Raw genomic sequence first — 20028 nt, forward strand, 5'->3', positions numbered from 1 at the left:
AAAAATAACAGAGAGGAATAAAACCATAAAAGTTATAAAAACTAGACCCTAAAGTGAAGAGCACACCAGGTACAGTGCCCCAGACATCACCGAGGCACTGTAGCAGCTCAGCACCTCATCCAAGAGGCTTCTTTGTGTCTGAAGCCTCTTACTTCAACATAAACTCAGGTAGAATGAATATTAATCCTTTGAAATGTTTCCCTGTAGAAGATATGTCTGGTTCAAAAGTCTTTAAAAAGAATTAAATTAGAATCTGGCCTAATTCTGGAGCTACTTTTATAGCAAGATCTCTTAATTTGGTCATCTCTGATCCAGTCCCCTCTAAATAGCCTCTTACCTGGCCTCCCTACAATTCTTCCTCTCTCTCTTGGGCCCATTCTTCACAGATCAGGGAATCGTAAAAACAAAAACATAAATCCAGTCACATCGCTACTCTGCTCTAACAGCTTCCATGCACTTTTTTGGGGATAAAACTCCAACCCTTACATTTTCTGCAAGGCCCTGAATAATGTGACTTACCACTCATTGATTTCACCCCAGCTGTGCTGGTTATTTTTCCAGTTCCTCCAAAGCTCCTTCCCACCCTAAGGCCTTTGCACCTGCTGCTCTCTTCCCTACAATGTTCTTCCCTGTATGTCTGGAACCTCCAAGTAATCCTTTGGTTCTGGGCTCAGAAGTGGTTTCTTCAGGAGAGCTTTGCTCTTCACCAATCTTCTACTCCCTGCACCCTTCCGGCCTCCCATTATTTGAATGTTTCCTTCATCATACTTATTATAACTGCAATTAAGTAACCATGTGTTTAATGCCTTTTTCCAACCCTGTACTGTAAGCCCTGTGAAGGTGTGATTGCGTCTGTCTCATTTACTGCTGTTTTCCCGGTGCCAGGCCTATTGCAGGAAATAAGGCACTGAAGGGAATATAATTTTGCAATGGGCTCTTGTAAGAAGTAATGAAAATTAGTCTATCTTACACAAAATCATGGCTGTATCAACCACACATCACACTATAACGTTAACAAGTCTTTGTGACAGTTTAACAAATGACGAAGCCAGTGAAGCAAGATTTTTCACAACTTTTTCATTCCCAAATACTCTAAACCGTTAACTAGGTTATCAAGCTGGGGACATGTAGTGATGTTCCTTGAAAATATTCATGGAATTCAGTGTGGCAGCTAAGTTTCCTGGATGGAAACAAACAGACTCTCAACCAAAGTGCACCAGCCTTCAAATGAATGAGCCATTACAAGAAATTATGTCTGAAAGGCCACCCAAGAAGAAGTAATATGAAATTCAACCAGTGTTCTCTTGAACTTAGCCAATTCACTTCAAATGAAACAAATGCTTGATGGATGGGTAAGAACGCACAAAAACATTAAGAAAAAATTCAGGAGCAAGCTGTGAGATGAGGATTTCCCAAGATGATTATGACTTTGTAAAGTGTTACTATAAAGAAGTTCCTGATTAAGGTGGATATTTCGAAAAAATCTTTGGAAGCTAAGAGTCATCTAAAATAGTGACATAGCCATTTTAAATCTGGCATAGATGTATATAAGTCTACAATATACTGACTGTGGTATCTGAGATGACTGTCAATTCTTAAGAAACTCTAATAAGGGCATTTAGGTTTCCGTGGATCAAAAGCTCCATAATTTAAATATCCAATGTAAGAAACTTTTTTTTGTAAAGAGGAGATACTTATTTTCCAGAAACCTTTAACTCAATAAATAACAAACAGAGAAAGGGGAAAATATGAAAACACAAAATAAGTAATTTAACCTGATACTGCAACCAAGAAACTTAAGAAGAATAAGAAGCAAAGTAATTATCTTCTATCCTCTCACCCATCAACCCAAGACTTTCATAAAGTAAAACCGAAAGGATGGAAAGCTATCATTTCACTCTGTGTTTTCTACCTTACTCTTCTGATGGTGGCGGGCGGGGTAGGAGTGGGGAAAGTGAGATGTGTGTGTGTACAGTAGTCAAAGGGGGGAAACTAACATTTGTCTTCTGCCTACTATGTTATGTGCCTACAGACACTAAACATGTATTATTAGATTTAGTCTTCACAACTAACCCATTTACAGATGAAACTGACAGAGGTGAAATGACTGGTCAGAGGTCACTTGCTTAGTACACGGCAATGGCAGGCTTTGATTCCAGGGCTACCTAGTGCCCCTTCTACAACACCACACTGCCTTAGTTTTCCTCGTTCTGTCAAATATATTAATTGTTCATTTAGCATAACATTTCCAGTTCTTTTCTTTCCATTATTCCATTCAAATGAGTTTTCTTTTTCACTCTGAGGGATTTTATTAGTCTTCAAACATTGTTCCATAGCTTAGAAATTAAGGGAAAGTAGACCTTTTTTCACACAGAACAGCTCTCCTCTCTCACACTCTTAATGAAACTTTAATGAGACAGATAGTGTGTATCTATTTCACTTAATAGCCTTGCTTTTAATTCCCCCCTTCAGATTCTAAATATTAACAATCTAGAAAATATCTGTTTATCTTGTAGTGTCTCAGAGAGCACTCCCCAAGTTACTCCTTGTGCTATGCAAGTCTCTTCTTTGAAAAGAATGGTAATATGGTTTTTAACACAGTAAGATGAAGTGGAAAACTGTGGATAATAAAGCTTTAAATTGATACATTTCAGTAACTGATTTTTTTTTTTTTTTTTTTTGCGGTACGTGGGCCTCTCACCGCCGTGGCCTCTCCTGCCGCGGCCTCTCCCGCCGTGGAGTACAGGCTCCGGACGTGCAGGCCCAGCAGCCATGGCTCATTGGCCCAGCCGCTCCGCGGCATGTGGGATCTTCCCGGACCGGGGCACGAACCCATGTCCCCTGCCTCAGCCGGCAGACTCTCAACCACTGTGCAACCAGGGAAGCCCCACTGATAGATATTTTAAAGTTATTATCATTTGTGTTCCAATCTTATAAAGGTGGAAAACTTAATATTTCTTCTACTAAGGAAAGGTAAGTATATAAAAAGACTTTATATAAAGTTAATATACTTAATTTTTAAAATTCTGAAACCGATCTAATTTTGTCAGATTTATGTATGTGGTATTAACTGTTCAGTCTTCCTACTGTATTCCAAACTCAGATAACAGGTACTCAAAGAAAACACTGCATTTTTGTTTTCAGAAACTGTAAAATGTGGGAATCATGATATAAAGTGAAAATTACCTTGCTTATCTATAACCGAGTATGAAGCCAAAAATCCTCGTCCAGAAACATGAATTCCACTCATGAACAGCACTGTAATTTCATTGCTTTTTGATTCAATTGAATGGTTCATTTGCAACCCCAGACCACAGTATTTGCCTAGGAATCAAAGAAAAGCAGATATTTGGTGTGATTCATGAAGTCAATAATATTTACAATGTAGGTAAAAGAATCATAATAATATACCAAACTGGGCATTAATCTAAAATGACTAGAATGTTTAATGATGAAAAACTCACATTACTCTGGAGAGAAAAAAAATTCCAAGTAATAACTGTTCAAATGATTCAAAAGGAAAAACAGTGTCTACAGGCATCACTGACCTTATAATGACTCAGTTTCCTGTGAAATATATTTATACTCTTTAAAACTGTGACAAGGAATTTAAAAAATTAACTTAAAGCATTTCATGCAGGCAGGTGGCTCATAAGTGAATTGACAGTCAAGCAGTAGTATTCTTAACATGTTCCCCAAGGGGGAACAGATTCTTGAGCTCTGGGCACCCCTTAAACCTTTTACAGACCTTCTCAAGTTTTCTTCCAAGAATTGTTGGACTTCTGTCAACCCCTTTAGGTGATCATATCTAGTCCTACAGCTTTAACTATGATATGACAATTCACATTTATACCTCTACATAGCCTTTTCCTTGAACTTCAGATGCATGTATCTAACTGCCTACAAACTTTTATCCTTTAACGTCTAACAGACATGTAAAAAATAACATATCCTCCCTCAGTACAGATCTAAGTTTATTAAGACAAAAGGGCAGAAAAAAAAATTAGAGCAAGATATCCACCAATAACTAATAAAAATGGGTTTTTCTTTTTCTTTTTTTTATTCCCAAATTTCAGCCATTTATTTTTTTTCATCTTTTAATTCCTATGGGGTTCATCAATTCTTTATCAGTTAACATTCTCATTGACAAAGACCAATTTATATTAACTATAGTTATATATAACATATCAAGGGAGTACATGGGAAAATCAGAACACAAGACTTCATCAGCTAGAGTTCAACTCAGTTTGCTGTTATGGAGACAAACAAGATAAATACATTGAAGCATAAACAAAATATTACGCTCAGAATAACAGCATTCCAGAAGGAAATGGAAAGCTGAAGATACAATATACATCTCTAATTTACAATATGTATAATTATATAATTTATTAAAATCAACACAATTCATGTACAAAATATTAACATGGCAGCCATTAAGTTTGTTAAGCACTTCAAATACTGAAATGTTAAAACAGTAAAACTACACTAAGCAACTTTTGCATCCAGGGATCTAATCTTAACTCACTAGTTCAGGCTGAACATTCACTCTCCGAAGTATTTCTTCAGGCATGCAAAAAACAGGGCTAACAGGTTTAATCTGTTCTCCTCCCAAAAGTTACAATCCAGCAATTCCAAATAGAGTGTGAAAAGGATCTACCATATCTCCTGGCCTGTCCGCAAATCCTCCCGTTTCTTCATCTTGACACGCTAAAATGAAACTGCGCAGTTTCTCTCTGTCAATCCAATGAAGCCTTCCAATTATCTTTAGGGAAGCCAACACCCACCAAGAATAGCATACATCTGGTAACTTCTCTGGCCTTCCATTGAGTCCACCTGATGGAAGCTGTCGTTCACAAAGCCACCAACCAAGTAAATCAGAATTTACTCGATGCAACTGACTAGTAATAGCCAGGAATCCTGCCCAGCATGGGATTCAGAACCTGGCCTGCAACCAAATCCACCATCAAAGTTCATACATGATAAAACAAATTCGATTGCCTTTTCCACATTAATAGCATCCAGCTTCCCCAATAGAGCCAAAGTTGCCACCGCACAAAGAGAATCTTGTGTTGATTTCTCCCTATTATATAAAAGTAGATTTTCACATCCCATGAAGCAGCTGGACTCTCTTGCCTGCACTGCATTCAGCCCTTATCTTTTAGACTGGCCCCCTCTGTTCCGGTACTCCTGTATGCTGATATAACTAGCACAGTGCATGCTGGAACTTCCAGCAGACGATTAACTCCAGTTAGACCAGCTGCTTAGTGGGACCCCAAATATCTCCAGCGAAAGAACCATCTTCTTTCTGTAGACTCTGAACATATTCCACAACTTTATTTACATCAATAACATTAATACTATCATAGAAAGAATCTGGACAGCACTAAGAGTGTACAAAAGATGAGGATCATGTCCAATACTAGCACTCATTCCACCACACTCATGTTGACAAGACTTAATAAATGTCAGAATTTCTTCTCTATTCATGCGATGTAGCCGTCCCATGAGATCCATTACAGTCAGACCCCAATAGATGCCACTCATTCTCAAATATTCAGACACACAGTATTCGTAATCATCTTTGAGCCATAGGATGCTATATAATCTGCATGCTTCTCCACTAATAGGGTGTCGGGTGCATCTGACTTGATAATCACATCCTTCTGCGGTGTGCCCATGTCTGAGACCGAAAAAAGCAAAAATGGGTTTTTCTTATGTGCCTGGTAACTTTAACAAATTCTGAATAAAAAGTTCTAAAAATGTTTTAAGTTGAACAACATCACTTGAATTAGAGTAATGTGAACTTCCATAGATATCATTTTCAAGGACTATACATTTTCATGTGAGTAGAAAATGCTAAATAATCAACCAAACCCCCCCATCAGAACTGGTAAGGGAGATAAGGTCACAAGGTCGATATACAAGTCAATTGTAAACAATAACCTAATCAAAATGGGCAGAAGACCTAAATAGACATTTCTCCAAAGAAGACATACAGATGGCCAACAGGCACACGAAAAGATGCTCAATACTACTAATTACTAGAGAAATGCAAATCAAAACTACAATGAGGTATCACCTCACACCTGTCAGAATGATATCATCAAAAAATTACAAATAATAAATGCTGGAGAGGGTGTGAAGAAAAGGGAACCCTCCTACACTGCTGGTGGGAATGTAAATTGGTGCAGCCACTATGGAAAACTGTAAAATAGAGCTACCATATGATTCAGCAATCTCACTCCTGGTAACATATCCAGAAAAGATGCAAACTGTAATTTGAAAAGATACATGCACCCCCCTCCCCCCGCCAATGTTCATAATATAGCAGCACTATTTACAATAGCCAAGACACAGAAGCAACCTAAGCATCTGTCAACAAATGAATGGATAAAGAAGATGTGGTATGGGACTTCGCTCGTGGTCCAGTGGTAAAGCATCCACCTTCCAATGCAGGGGACGCGGGTTCCATCCCTGGTCGGGGAACTAAGGTCCCAAATGCCACGGGGCAACTAAGCCCGCGTGCCTCAACGATTGAGCCTGAGTGCTGCAAACTACAGAGCCCAGGCACTCTGGAGCCCAAGCACTCTGGAGTCCACGTGCCCTGGAGCCCACACACCACAACTAGAGACAGAAAACCCACAGGCCACTAGAGAGAGAAGCCCACACGCTGCAACAAAGACCCGACACAGCCGGAAAAAAAAAAAAAGAAAGAAAGAAAGAAAAAAAGACAAAAAAAGAGACGTGGTATGTATGTATGTGTGTGTGTGTGTGTGTGTGTGTGTATATACACACACACACACACACATAATGGAATATTACTCAGCCAAAAAAGAATGACATATTGCCACCTGCAGCAACCTAGAGAATATCATACTAACTGAAGTCAGAAAGACAAATACATGATATCACTTATATGGGGAATCTAAAAAATAATACAAATGAATTCATTATAAAACAGAAACAGACTCACAGACACAGTAAACAAACTTATGGTTACCAAAGGGGAGAGAGAGGTGGGGAGGGAAAAATTAGGAGTATGGGATTAACAAATACAAACTACTACTGCATATAAAGTAGATAAGCAACAAAGATTTACTGTGTAGCACACGGAATTATACTCAAAATCTTGTAACAGTCTATAATGGAATATAATTTGCAAAAAAAAAACCTGTGAATCACTATGCTGTACACCTGGAAACTAACATAATATTGTAAATCAACTATACTTCAATTTTAAAAAATCAATTTTATTTCCATAAACTAGTGACAATCTGAAATGAAATTTTTAAAGCTTAATTTATAATAGCAACAAAAAGATTAACTATTTAGATACATTTAAAAAAAAGAAATTCAAAACCTGTACATTAAAATATGCAAAACACTGCTGAAAAAAATTAAAGAACTAAATAAATCAGGAGATATACCAAGTTCATGGACTAGAAGATTCAATATTGTTAAGATGTCAGCTCTCCCCAAATTGATTTACTGATTCAATGCAATCCATATCAAAATCTTAGCAGGTTTTTTTTTTTTTTTTTTAGAAATTAACAAGTTGAACCTAAAATGTATATGGAAATGCAAAGGACATAGAATAGCCAAAATAATTTTAGTAAAGAAGACAGTAGAGAGACTTACATTACCTGCTTTTAAACTTACTATATAAAACTACAGTAATCAAGAAGAGTGTGGCATCATTGTAAGGGCAAATATCTACATTAATCTGAATGGAGCAGAACAGAGTCCAGAAATGAACCTACTTACAACTATCAACTGATTTCTGACAAAAGTGTCAACAGGGAAAGAACAGTCGTTTCAACAAATGTACTAAGCCAGCTGGATATCAATATGAAAAAACAACTTAGAACTTCACGATATACACAAAAATTAAGTCAAAATGGATCACAGATTTAACTCTAAGAGCTAACCTTATAAAACTCTTACAAGAAGACATAAAAGAAAACTTTGTGACTTTGGGTTAGGCAAGGATTTCTTAGATTCAAAACCAAAAGCATAATCCATTGAAGAAAAATATTAATAATTAGGATTTTATCAAAATTTTAAATGTTTGCTCTTTAAAAGACACCATTAAGAAAATGAAAAAAACAACAGGCTAAGAAAAAATATTTGCAAAACATTAATCTGATAAAGACCTCACATCTGAAATGTGTAAAAAACTCCTGTAACTCAATCAATCCAATTTTTTTAAATGGGCAAAAGATTTAAACAGACACTTTAACAAAGAAGACACACTCAAGGCAAATAAGCACATGAAAAGGTGCTCAACAGTATTAGTCATTAAAGAAATGCATTATTAAAACTAATGAGGAGATACCACTACATACCCACTAGATTAGCTATAATCAAAAAGACTGACAAAACCAAATATTGGTAAGAATGTGGAGAAACTGAAACCTTCATACACTGATGATGGAATCATAAAGGGCACAGCCATTTTTGAAAAACAATTTGGCAGTTTCTTAACATGTTAAACATAAAATACACGTATCATACATTTCATACAACCCAACAATTCCACTTCTAGTTATCTTCTATTTGCCCAAAACAAAAATGATGAACCTCAAAAACATGCTAAATAGAAGAAGCCATTTATGATATTTCTAGAAAAGGCAAAAAAAAAGATAAAACATAGGATCAGTGGCTGCTTGGGACCAGAGGTGAAGTGGGAACTGACTCTAAATGGGCACAAGGGAACTTTTTGGTGTGATAGAAATTTCTAAACCTGCATTTTAGTGATGTTCACCCAGCTCTATAAATTTACTAAAACTCATCAAACTATACATTTAAAATAGGTGAAATTTATGGTATATAAATTGTATCTCGATAAAGCTTTCAAAAGAAATGCAAACATTAAAACAATTTTTATTGTGAGGTGTTTTGCACAAAGAAAAAATAGGTCACAGAATCAGACACAGCAGAACAAGAACTTCAGAGATCTATGCCATGCCCCTTCTGACAGCTGAAAAAACTGAATACCAAACATCAAGGTGTGCATACACGCACGCGTGTACACACACACACGTCTTAGGTGTTTGCTATGGTGTTCAATATAAAATATATGTCTTGCTCATCCTTTATTTTTTTTATTTTTTAAATATTTATTTATTCAGCTGTGCCGGGTCTCAGTTGCAGCACTCCGGCTCTTTGTTGCCGAGTGCCGGATCTTTATTTGCAGCATGCAAACTCCTAGTTGCGGCATGTGGGATCTAGTTTCCTACCAGGGATTGAACCCGGGTCCCACGCATTGGTAGCGTGGAGTCTTAGCCACTGTACCACCAGGGAAGTCCTTGCTCATTCTTTCTTTAAAAACACCTACTGTGCAAAAAAAAAAAAAAGCCTTCTATTGCTAAATGTGGAATGCAATTTAAATATAGCTATCAATGTTTTTAACTTTCAAGTAAAACAACAAAGAACCTTATAACAGTTATTATCTGAATATACAAGAAGAAAAGATGATTAAGTCTTTAGATTGTTTAATACTAAATAACTTAGAAACAGTCTGGTAAATAGGACAAATATTAAATACTGTATTATTTTTGAATACTAAATATTAAAAAATAATGACCTAATATTAAAACAGAGCAATATAATATGTACTTCATGTTATTCCAAATATTATCTCAAATACTAAAAATATTAGACATTGTATAATTTGTTAGCAAAACCAAATGTGTGCAGAGCCAGGGCCCATCACATTAAATCTTGAGGCCCAATGGGAATAGGTAAAAGGAAGAAAAATTGTATCAGCTAGAATCTTTACATAAACCAGTTAACTCTTGTAAAAATGAACAATAGGTTCAGCTGGGCTTACCAGCACTAGCTGTTCTTTGCCATTTAAGGATTTTATTACAAGGCTCATAAAGGTGCTCAGTACAAATACTGACTTTTCAGATACTTTTAGATACAAACAAAAAAGGTCATATTTAAATGATCATAAAGAATATGATCATGACACACAGAAGTATCCTTACTTTATAAAAATTATATCATGTATACGAATACTAGGAAATTCCAAGTTATTAGATTTAAAAGTGAAAGTGCTCTATGAAAATAAATAATTGACAAAAATATATTCTTGAAGTGAAACAAAAAAACCCTTTTATAATATAGACATAATCATAAAAGTATTTTCTATTAGCATTGCAGTTTTACCTCTTGTTTGTTTATTTATTTAGAGTTCTCTTGTCATCTGAAATGTGTATAACTTCAATCTGTGGTAGAAACAGAACATTTTTTTAAAACCCCTCTTTTTCTGTGAAACTCAAAAGGCAGTCCTAAAGAATCCCAATTTAAAAAAATAACAAGAAGAAAAGAAAAGCACAATAGCTCTCCTTGCTTAAGTGAGATCAATATATACCAGATAAACACCTATTTTCACCTCTTATTCCCAGCCAGGATGATGGTATCTCTCCTCACTTGGCTTGCCTTTGATCACAGGTTTTACCCATTATACAAGTAATACAAGCACTTGGCAAAATACTCTGGGAAAGAAAGAAGAAAATTTATCCTTAATCTGGGCCAATATACCCGTTAATTCTCTAACTGCTTTCCCCAATTGGTTATTCAAAGGTACTCCTGAATCAACAAGAAGCATTTAACTGCCAACAATTATAGGTTCTGCTGATGGCTCTCAAAGCCAGCCAAATTTGTTAGAAGTTTCTCATGGATAAATAAGAGAAGAATTTCAAAAAACAGTATATGGATATAGAAAAATATAATTATAAAAGCTAATCAAATATTAATCACCATAAAACCCATGACACACTGGTTTATAGTCTAAAAGAATCCATGTTCTGGGCAAATAAAAATGTTTGAAAAATCATTAGCCCTTAGGAAACTAGAAAAAAAAAGCAAATTAAATCCAAAGTGAGCAGAAGAAAAGAATTAGAACAGAAATCGATCAACATGAAAACAGGAAAACAATGGAGAAATTAATGAAACTAAAAGCTGCCTCTTTGAAAAGAAAGTCAGTAAGCCTCTAACTAAGAAAAAGAGGACACAAATCACTATGAGAAATGAAAGTGGGGACATCATAATATTAAAAAGGATAATAAAAGAATACTATTAACAACTCTATGTCCACAAATTTGATAACCTAGACGAAATGTACAGGTCCTTGAAACACACAACTTGCGAAACTCATACAAGAAGTAAGCAATCTGAATAGGCCTATATCTATTTAAGAAATTGAATCAATAATTAATAGTCTTTCAAAAGAGAGAACACCAGGCACATATGGGTTCACTGGTGAATTCCACCAAACATTTAAGAAAGACATCACACTAAATCTCTACAATCTCTTTTCAGAGGACAGAAGCAGTGGAAATATTTCCTAACTCATTCTATGAGGCCAGCATTACCCTAAAACCAAAACCAAAACCAAAGACATTACAAGAAAACTACAGACCAATACCTCTCATAAAAATAGATGTAAAAATACTCAACAAAATATTAACAAATACAATTCAACAATGTACAGAAGAATTACACACCACGATCAAGTGTGATTTATCCCAGGCATGCAAGATTTGAAAATCTTGCATGCCTGGTTCAACATTTGAAAATCAATGCAATTCATCACATCAAGAGGCTAAAAAAGAAAAACCACATGATCAAATCAATAGATGCAGAAAAAGCATTCAACAAAATCCAACATCCATTCATGATTAAAAAAACTAGGAATAGAGGAGAACTTCCTCAACTTGATAAAGAACATTCCCCAAAAAAACCTACAGCTAACATCACACTTAATAGTAAGAAATTAAAAGTTTTCCCAATATCAAGAGCAAGGCAAAAAATGTCCCTTTTCACCACTCCTGTTTAATATTATACTGGAAGTACTAGCTAACATAATAGGACAAGAAAAGAGGAAAAAAGATCATACAGATTGGGAAGGAAGAAATAAAACTCTCTTTGTTCATAGATGACACAATCATCTGTGTAGATAATCTAGAAGAAATAACAAAAACTCCTTTAATTAATAAGTGATTACAGCAAGGTTAATATACAAAAATCATTTGCTTTCCTATATATCGACAACGAACAAGTGGAATTTAAAATTAAAAACACAATACCATTTACATTAGCACCCCCCAAAATGGAATACTTAGGTATAAATCTAACAAAATATGTATAAGATCTACATGAGGAAAATTACTAAACTCTGAAGAACAAAATCAAAGAACTAAATAAATGGAGAGATGTTCCATGTTAATGGACAGGAAGGCTAAATGTTGTCCAGATGTCGGTTCTTCCCAACTTAATTTATAGGTTCAATCTGAATAAAAGTGCCAGCAAGTTGGGATGATTAGATATTCATCTGTAAAAGAATGAAACTGAATTCTTATCTTATACCACTCACAAAAATTAACTCAAAGTGGACTAAAGACTTAAATGTGAGGGACTTCCCTGATGGTCCAGCAGTTAAGACTCCGTGCTCCCAATGCAGGGGGCTCGGGTTCCATCCCTGATCAGGGAACTAGATCCCGCATGCCACAACTAAAGATCTCGCATGACACAATGAAGATCCCGCATGCAGCAATGAAGATCCCGTGTGCCACAACTAAGACCTGGCACAGCCAAATAAATAAATATTTTTTAAAGACTTAAATGTGAGACCTGAAACCATGAAACTTCTAGAAGAAAAAACAAAGGCATAAAAAGTTCCTTGAGGGGCTTCCCTGGTGGTGCAGTGCTTAAGAATCCACCTGCCAATGCAGGGGACACAGGTTCGAACCCTGGTCCATGAAGATCCCACATGCCGCAGAGCAACTAATCCCTTGCACCACAACTACTAAGCCTGAGCTCTAAAGCCCGTGAGCCACAACTACCGAAGCCCATGCGCCTAGAGCCCGGTGCTCCGCAACAAGACAAGCCACTGCAATGAGAAGCCTGCACACTGCAATGAAGAGTAGCCCCCACTCGCCGCAACTAGAGAAAGCCTGTGCGCAGCAACGAAGACAGCCAAAAATTAAAAAAAATAAGAAGTTCCTTGACATGGGTCTTGGAAATGATCTTTTGGACATGACACTTAAAGCACAAGCAGCAAAATAAAAAATAAACAAGTGGGACTATATCAAACTAAAAAGCTTCCCTAGAGCGAAAGAAACCATCAACAAAGTGAAAAGACAACCTATGGAATGGGAAAAATATCTGCAAACCATGTATCTGATAAGGGGTTAATATCCAAAATATATGAAGAACTCACACAACTCAATAGTAAAACAAAAAAAAAACCTCAATTAAAAAATGGGCAAAGGGGACTTCCCTGGTGGTCCACTGGTTAAGACTCCATGCTTCCACTGCAGGGGGCGTGGGTTCAATCCCTGGTCAGGGAACTAAAATCCCGCATGCCGCCCTGTGCAGCCAAAAAAAAAAAAAAAAGGCAATAAAAAAAATGGGCAAAGGACCTGAATAGACTTTTCCAAAGAAGATATGTGAAAGGCCAAAAAGTACATGAGAAGATGCTCAACATAACTAGTTATTAGGGAAATGCAAATGAAAACTACAAAAAGATATCACCTCACACCTGTTAGAATGGCAATCATCAAAAAGACAAGAGATAACAAATGCTGGTGTGGATGTGGAGAAAAGAGAATCCTTGTGCACTGTTGGTGGGACTGTAAACTGGTAGTGCCACTATGGAAAACAGTATGGAGGATCCTCCAAGAATTAAAAACAGAACTACCATATGATCCAGCAATTCCACTTCTGGGAATATATCCAAAGGAAACAAAAACACTAACTTAAAAAGGTATCTGCACTGCCATGTTCACAGCAGCATTATTAACAATAGCTAAGACATGGAAACAAACTAAGTGCCCAAAGATGGATGAATGAATAAAGAAGTTGTGGTACATATACACACAAAAGAGTATTACCCAGCCATAAAAGATGAGGAAATCCTACCATGTGCAACAACACTGATGGACCTTGACGGCATTATGCTTAGTGAAATAAGTCAGACGGAGAAAGACAAATGCTATATGATCTCACCTATATGTGGAATCGAAAACAAAAACAAACGCATAGAAAAAGAGATCAGACTTGTGGTTACCTGAGGTGGAGGGTGGGGGGAAGGGAAATTTGAAGAAGGTAGTCAAAAGGTACAAACTTCCAGTGATGAGATAAATTAAGTACTATGGATGTAATGCACAACATGATGGCTATAGTTAACATTGCTGCATGATATATAGGAAAGGTGCTAAGAGAGTAAATCCTAAGAGTTCTCATCACAAGGAGAATTTTTTTTCTTTTCTTCTTTTTTATTATATATATATATATATATACACACACATATATAAACACACACACATGAGAAGATGGATGTTAGCTGAACCTATTGTGGTCGTCATTTCACAATGTGTGCAAATCAAACCATCAGGCTGTATGCCTTAAACTTACAGTGATACATATCAATTATTTCTCAATAAATCTGGAAAAATATCCCAGCAAGTTACTGGATATCTACAAACAGATTCTAAAGTATATATAAAGACAAAAGAGCCAGAATGGAAAACGCAATATTTAAGGAGAACAACAAAGTTGGAGAACTGACACCACTTGTCTTCAAGACTTACTATAAAGCTACAGTAATCAAGACAGTGTGCTACCAGTCAAAGAATAGACAAACAGATCAATGGAAAAGAATAGAGAGCCCAGAAGATCCACATAAATACAGTCAACTGATAAAGGAGCAAAGGCAATACAACAGAGCAAAGATAGTCTTTTCAATAAATTGTGCTGGAACAACTGGACATCCACATGCAAAAAAAAAAAAAAAAGAATCTAGACACAGACCTTATACTCTTCACAGAAATCAATTCAAAATGGATCACAGACCTAAAGGTAAAATGCAAAACTACCAGACTCCTAGAAGATGACCTAGGAGAAAATCTGGATAATCTTGGGTATGGTTATGACTTTTTAGATACAACAGAAAATGCAGGATCCATGATAGAAATATTTGGTAAGCTGGATTTCATTAAAATTAAAAACTTTGGCTCTGCAAAAGGCAATGTCTAGAGATTGAGAAGACAGGCCGGAGACTGGAAGAAAATATTTGCAAAAGACGTATCTGGTAAAGGACACATCTGATAGAGAACTCCTATCCAAAATATATAAAGAACACTTAAAACTCCACAATAAGAAAACAACCTAATTTAAAAATGGGCCAAAGAAGATATACAGATAGCAAATAGGCATATGAAAAGATGCTCTACATTATCTATCATCAGGGAAATACAAATTAAAAACACAATTGAGATATCACTGTACACCTATTAGAATGGTCAAAATCCAGAACACTGACAACACCAAATGCTGGTGAAAATGTGGAGCAACAAGAACTCTCATTCACTGCTTATGGGAAAGCAAAACGGTACATCCACTTTGGAAGACAGTTTGTGGATTTCTAACAAAACTAAACAGTCTAACCATCCAATCCAACAATCACACTCCTGGGTATTTACCCAAAGGAGTTGAAAATTTATGTCCACACAGAAAACTGCACATGGATGTTTATAGCAGCTTTATTCATAATTGTCTGAACTTGGAAGCAACCAAGATGTCCATTAGTAGGTGAATGGATAAACTGTGGTACATCTAGACCATGGAACATTACTCAGTACTAAAAAGAAATGAGCTATCAAGCCATGAAGAGACATGAAGGAACTTTAAACGACTAACACTAGTGAAAGAAGGTAATCTGAAGAGGCTACATATTGCTTGATTCCAACCATACACCATTCAAGAAAGGCAAAACTACAGCGACAATAAAAAGATCAATGGTTGCCAGAGGTTGTGGAAGAGGGATGAATAAGCAGAGCACAGAAGACTTCTAGGGCAGTGAAAATACTCTGTATGATACCACAATCATGAACAAATGTCACTGTTCAAGCGCACAGAATGTGCAACACCAAAAAAAAAAAAAACATTAGCCACTAAGGAAATGCAAATCAAACCCACAATGAGATACCACTTTACACCTACTAAGATGGCTAGAATAAAAAAAGACAGATAACAACAAGTGTTGACAAGCATATAGAAAAATTGGAACCCTCATACACTGCTGGTAAATGGTACAGTCACTTCAGAAAAAAGCCTGTCAGTTCTTCAAATGGTTAAACAGAGTTACCATATGACTCAACAATTCTACTTCTAGGCATATACCCAAAAGAAATGCAAACATATGTCCACAAAAAAACTTGTACAGGATAGCTCACGGCAGCATTATTCATAATGGCTAAAAGGTACAAACATCCTAGGGTAAACTGGCACGGAGAGATGGTGATAAATCTGAAAGAAAGAATGGTGTGATCCTTTGGAAACAGAAGGAGCTGTGAGAATTGAGATGCCCTATCTAGAGTCTACTACGGGAGAGAAGAAATCTCTTGCCTTCTGGGAGAAGGAAAGGCTGTATCTCTGAATGGGAAGAGATGTTAAACATTAAGTGGATCATCTATGTGAAGGCCTGGATGCTGGAGGGGGTTGGGTGCATGGCTGTCAAACCACAGGAAACTTAAACAGCAGTAGAGTGGGAAGAAGCCTTTGAGGAGAAAGTGGCTAAGAAGTCCATGAAAGCTCCAAAGGAAATAGAGTTCAGGGGCCCAGGAAAATGTGGCAGGAGCTAGAACCAATAATCTCTTTGTAATAATTCTAAGTGGAAAAGTCATTGTTTATATAACTAATTCCTTTACCATAGAAATTCAGGTTTCTTTTTTCCCCCATATTTAAAATGATTATTGAGGCCAGATTTTTAAAAATTACACGGTCATGTTGCCTTCCAAAAGAGTTACACTGATTTACATCACTACCTCCAATATAGGTTGAGAGTTTATTTCAAGGCAGCCTTATTACCACTTTTTTTCCTGTTTGTAAGTGCTTTTAAAAATTCTATAAACTTTATAAAAATTTTGAATATAAGGAGAAAAAAAATCATTCTTATATAATCCTATTACACCGAGATAACCACTAGTAACGCTCTGAAGGGTACCTATCAATGCCTTGGCTCTCACCATCTGTTAAATGAAAATTATAGTACTATTTATCTCATAGGGTTACAGCCATCATTAAATGAACACACATGTGTATGTTTATGTGTGTATATATACACACACACAAGCACAGTATTCTCTTTATTCATCAATTCATATACTTGCTCTTATTTAACATAAACCACACCTACAAAACTGCTTTTCAGAAAGGCTGTATCAATTTATTCTGCCCCCAGTAGTATTAAAGATAAAAGAAACTTGGTAATTTTCTATTTTCTTGATTAACTAGTGAAGCTAAATTTTTCCAATGTGCACTGACTTTTAGAATTTCCTCTGGTATGTGATCCTTTTATGCTACCCCTGACCCCTGGCTTTAAAAAAAAATTAACTACTTCTATATTACAAATATGGCAAGAGGGAGATTTTCTTGGGTGGGCCTCACCTAGTCAGGTAGGCCTTTTAAAAGCGAGTGTTTTCTCTGGTTAGTCACAGAACTGGAAATTCAAGAGATGCATGCCAGCTGGCCTAAAACAAAGCAAACATCTAGGTGGTGAGCTAGCACTCCTGACGGCCTCTAGGAACTGAAAGCAGTCCCTGGCCAATCGGCAGCAGGAAAATGCGGACCAGAGTCTTATAACTGCAGGGAAGTGAATTCTGCCAACAACCAGTGAACTTGGAAGAGAAGCCTCAGGCCCAGATGAGAACCGCATCTCCAGCTGATATCTTGATTTCAGCCAGGCAAAACCCTGAGCAGAGAATCGAGTCATGCCAAGCCCAGACTTCTGACCTACAGAAACTGAGATAAGAAATTTTGTTGTTTTTTTCCCCTCCATTCAAGATTGGCTTTTATTTTGCATAACTAAATCTCCAAATACAAACAGTTTCTATGTGCTAGACTCCAAAAGGTTATTTTCCAAAGAATCAATAAAAACAAAAATACATTTCCAAGTTTAATGTCTTTTTTCCCCACTTTAATAGAACTTTTTTTTTTTCACAATATATCTAAGAATTTAGTCTGTTCAGAGTATTTTTTGGCAAAAAAAATCAGTCATAAAATACACGTAAACTTTGTCTACAGCCTTTTCTGAGTTTTCAACACCCATGTCCCTGATAGTAGAACACAAAAATGAGTCAGTTATACAGAGACTTGATCAATTTAGTATTTTCTAAGTCATTTCATGTTTAATGTAGCTCAGATCCAAATTTCCACTCACCCTCTCGTCTTCCCAAGGATGGCATATAGGTTAGAACTACATGAATTCCATATATCAGTGGGGAAGGAGTGTCTGACCCAAAGCCATCCCTGGTCATTGATCCATGAGCTCTTCCATTTCCTTATCTTGTTACATCTGTTGGTGCTTTTCTTAGTCATTCTCCACCCTTTTGGGAACGTTTAGATGCTCTCTCATACTTTTCTCTGGGGTTTTGACTGCATGTGTTCCTCTTCCACTGGGTCATGGAACCAACAGCAAACCAATGTTTCTTCTATTGCTCTTCTTTCAGGATCTGCTTCATCTGCAGGGCTAAAATCAAGGTATCAGCAGAGCTGATTTCTTCTGGAGGTTCTAGGGGAGAATCCACTTTCTTGCTCCTTCCAGCTTCTAGAAGATGCTGGCATTTCTTGGTTCCTGGCCACATCACTCCAGAAATTTTGACGTTTTAAGCTGCTCAATTTGTGGTAATGTTATAAAACAGAAAACTAATACAATGTGAAATTTACTTTGGTGTATAGTAAGAATACCTTGCTTTTGGATGATCAAATCTGAGATAAGTACTACAGTATGCAAATTGGAGTGTATATATGGCTTAGGCCCTCAATTAGCAGACAGATATACTTTACTTGCCCTTTTCGCCTGTATAGTTTTGAGCCTAAACTATTTCAAAAATGTTTGAAGTACTTGCCAAGATTTAAAAAATCTGGAAACTCCACATAAATTCTGAATTTCTGGCTTCTCTTGAAACACCACAAGAAAAAAAAAGAAGGAAACCCGGGCTAGTTTTCCAAGTGGTTGTACCTAAGTAATGGATGTCCCTTTTGAAAGGGAAAAGTCACACTCCAGTTTGCCATAGCAGCCACCATTCCCTAATGTCCCCAATCCTGAAGCTCAGTTATCACTTATCATTGTGGCAATGTTGTTATTATAACCTAGTCCATTTCACTCGTTTATTTTACCTGTCTGGCCTCTGTTGGCAGTATATATGTATCCACCTGAATAGAGCTTAGAGATCTTAAGGATATCATGCCTCTTCTAATACCCATACCAACTACACTTTAGGTAGATGATGAACAGCAACAAATTAAGCTCTGGAAGATGGTAAATAAAATGCTCTGTATTCAAAAGAGAGGAGAGATCCATCTGATTTCAGATTGACTAGAGGTGGGGTTAATATTGTCATAAAGCTTAAGAAACCTGATTTATGTTCTCAACTAAGTGGAAGATCATTTAACCTATTGAGAGGTGTGCCATGGAACAATGCTCATTTGAGGAACTTGCAAATTAGAAAGATAAGGTGGAGAATGGGGAATTATTTGAGAAAGCAAAAGCACCATCAACTGTCCAACTCTAATAGAAATGGAACTTGCTTAGAGAACATCACTCAATTTACAAACAGACTTGGGGACAGCTTTTTAGGGCCCATGTACAGAAGCACCTCTAATCTCAAAAACAAAACTTGGAATTCTCAAAGGAACTAATTTACTGAATATCCAGGCACTGAGCTAGGTATGTGCTAGGGATTCAGTGATGAAACCAGATAGGCACAGTGCTGCCCTCAGAAAACTTAGCGCAGTGGGACAGGGCAAGCACACAGCTGAAGCCTCTAAAGTACAGAAGAAGCCACTGCAGTCCCCAGAAAATGTTTAGAAAAGATTCTATCATTAAATAACATCCATCAGTACAGTTTCTTTAAAAAGTCGGGCTTCAAGGATCACTGCCTTGTGCTTGGTGGGCCAGAGCGAGTTTGAGTTGTAAAATTTAGCTGCCCGACTTCAAGTGATTTTGTGTTCTCA

At 36.7% G+C, this 20028-nt stretch overlaps 1 protein-coding gene and 1 pseudogene across 6 annotated transcripts in view; both read right to left on the reverse strand.

Moving 5' to 3' along the window:
* Positions 1-20028, reverse strand: part of DCBLD2 (discoidin, CUB and LCCL domain containing 2) — a 168889-nt gene that overhangs the window by 39853 nt on the left and 109008 nt on the right. For all 6 annotated transcript variants that reach the window (XM_060297958.1, XM_060297955.1, XM_060297957.2 and 3 more), the window contains one exon: positions 3187-3324. In XM_060297958.1, the coding sequence (XP_060153941.1) occupies positions 3187-3324 (138 nt within the window). The remainder of the gene's footprint in view (positions 1-3186; positions 3325-20028) is intronic.
* On the reverse strand, positions 4080-5681 carry LOC115855619 (geranylgeranyl transferase type-2 subunit beta-like; annotated as a pseudogene).

Source organism: Globicephala melas, chromosome 4 (genome assembly GCF_963455315.2).
Source record: "Globicephala melas chromosome 4, mGloMel1.2, whole genome shotgun sequence".
In the NCBI taxonomy this organism is placed as follows: Eukaryota; Metazoa; Chordata; class Mammalia; order Artiodactyla; family Delphinidae; genus Globicephala; species Globicephala melas.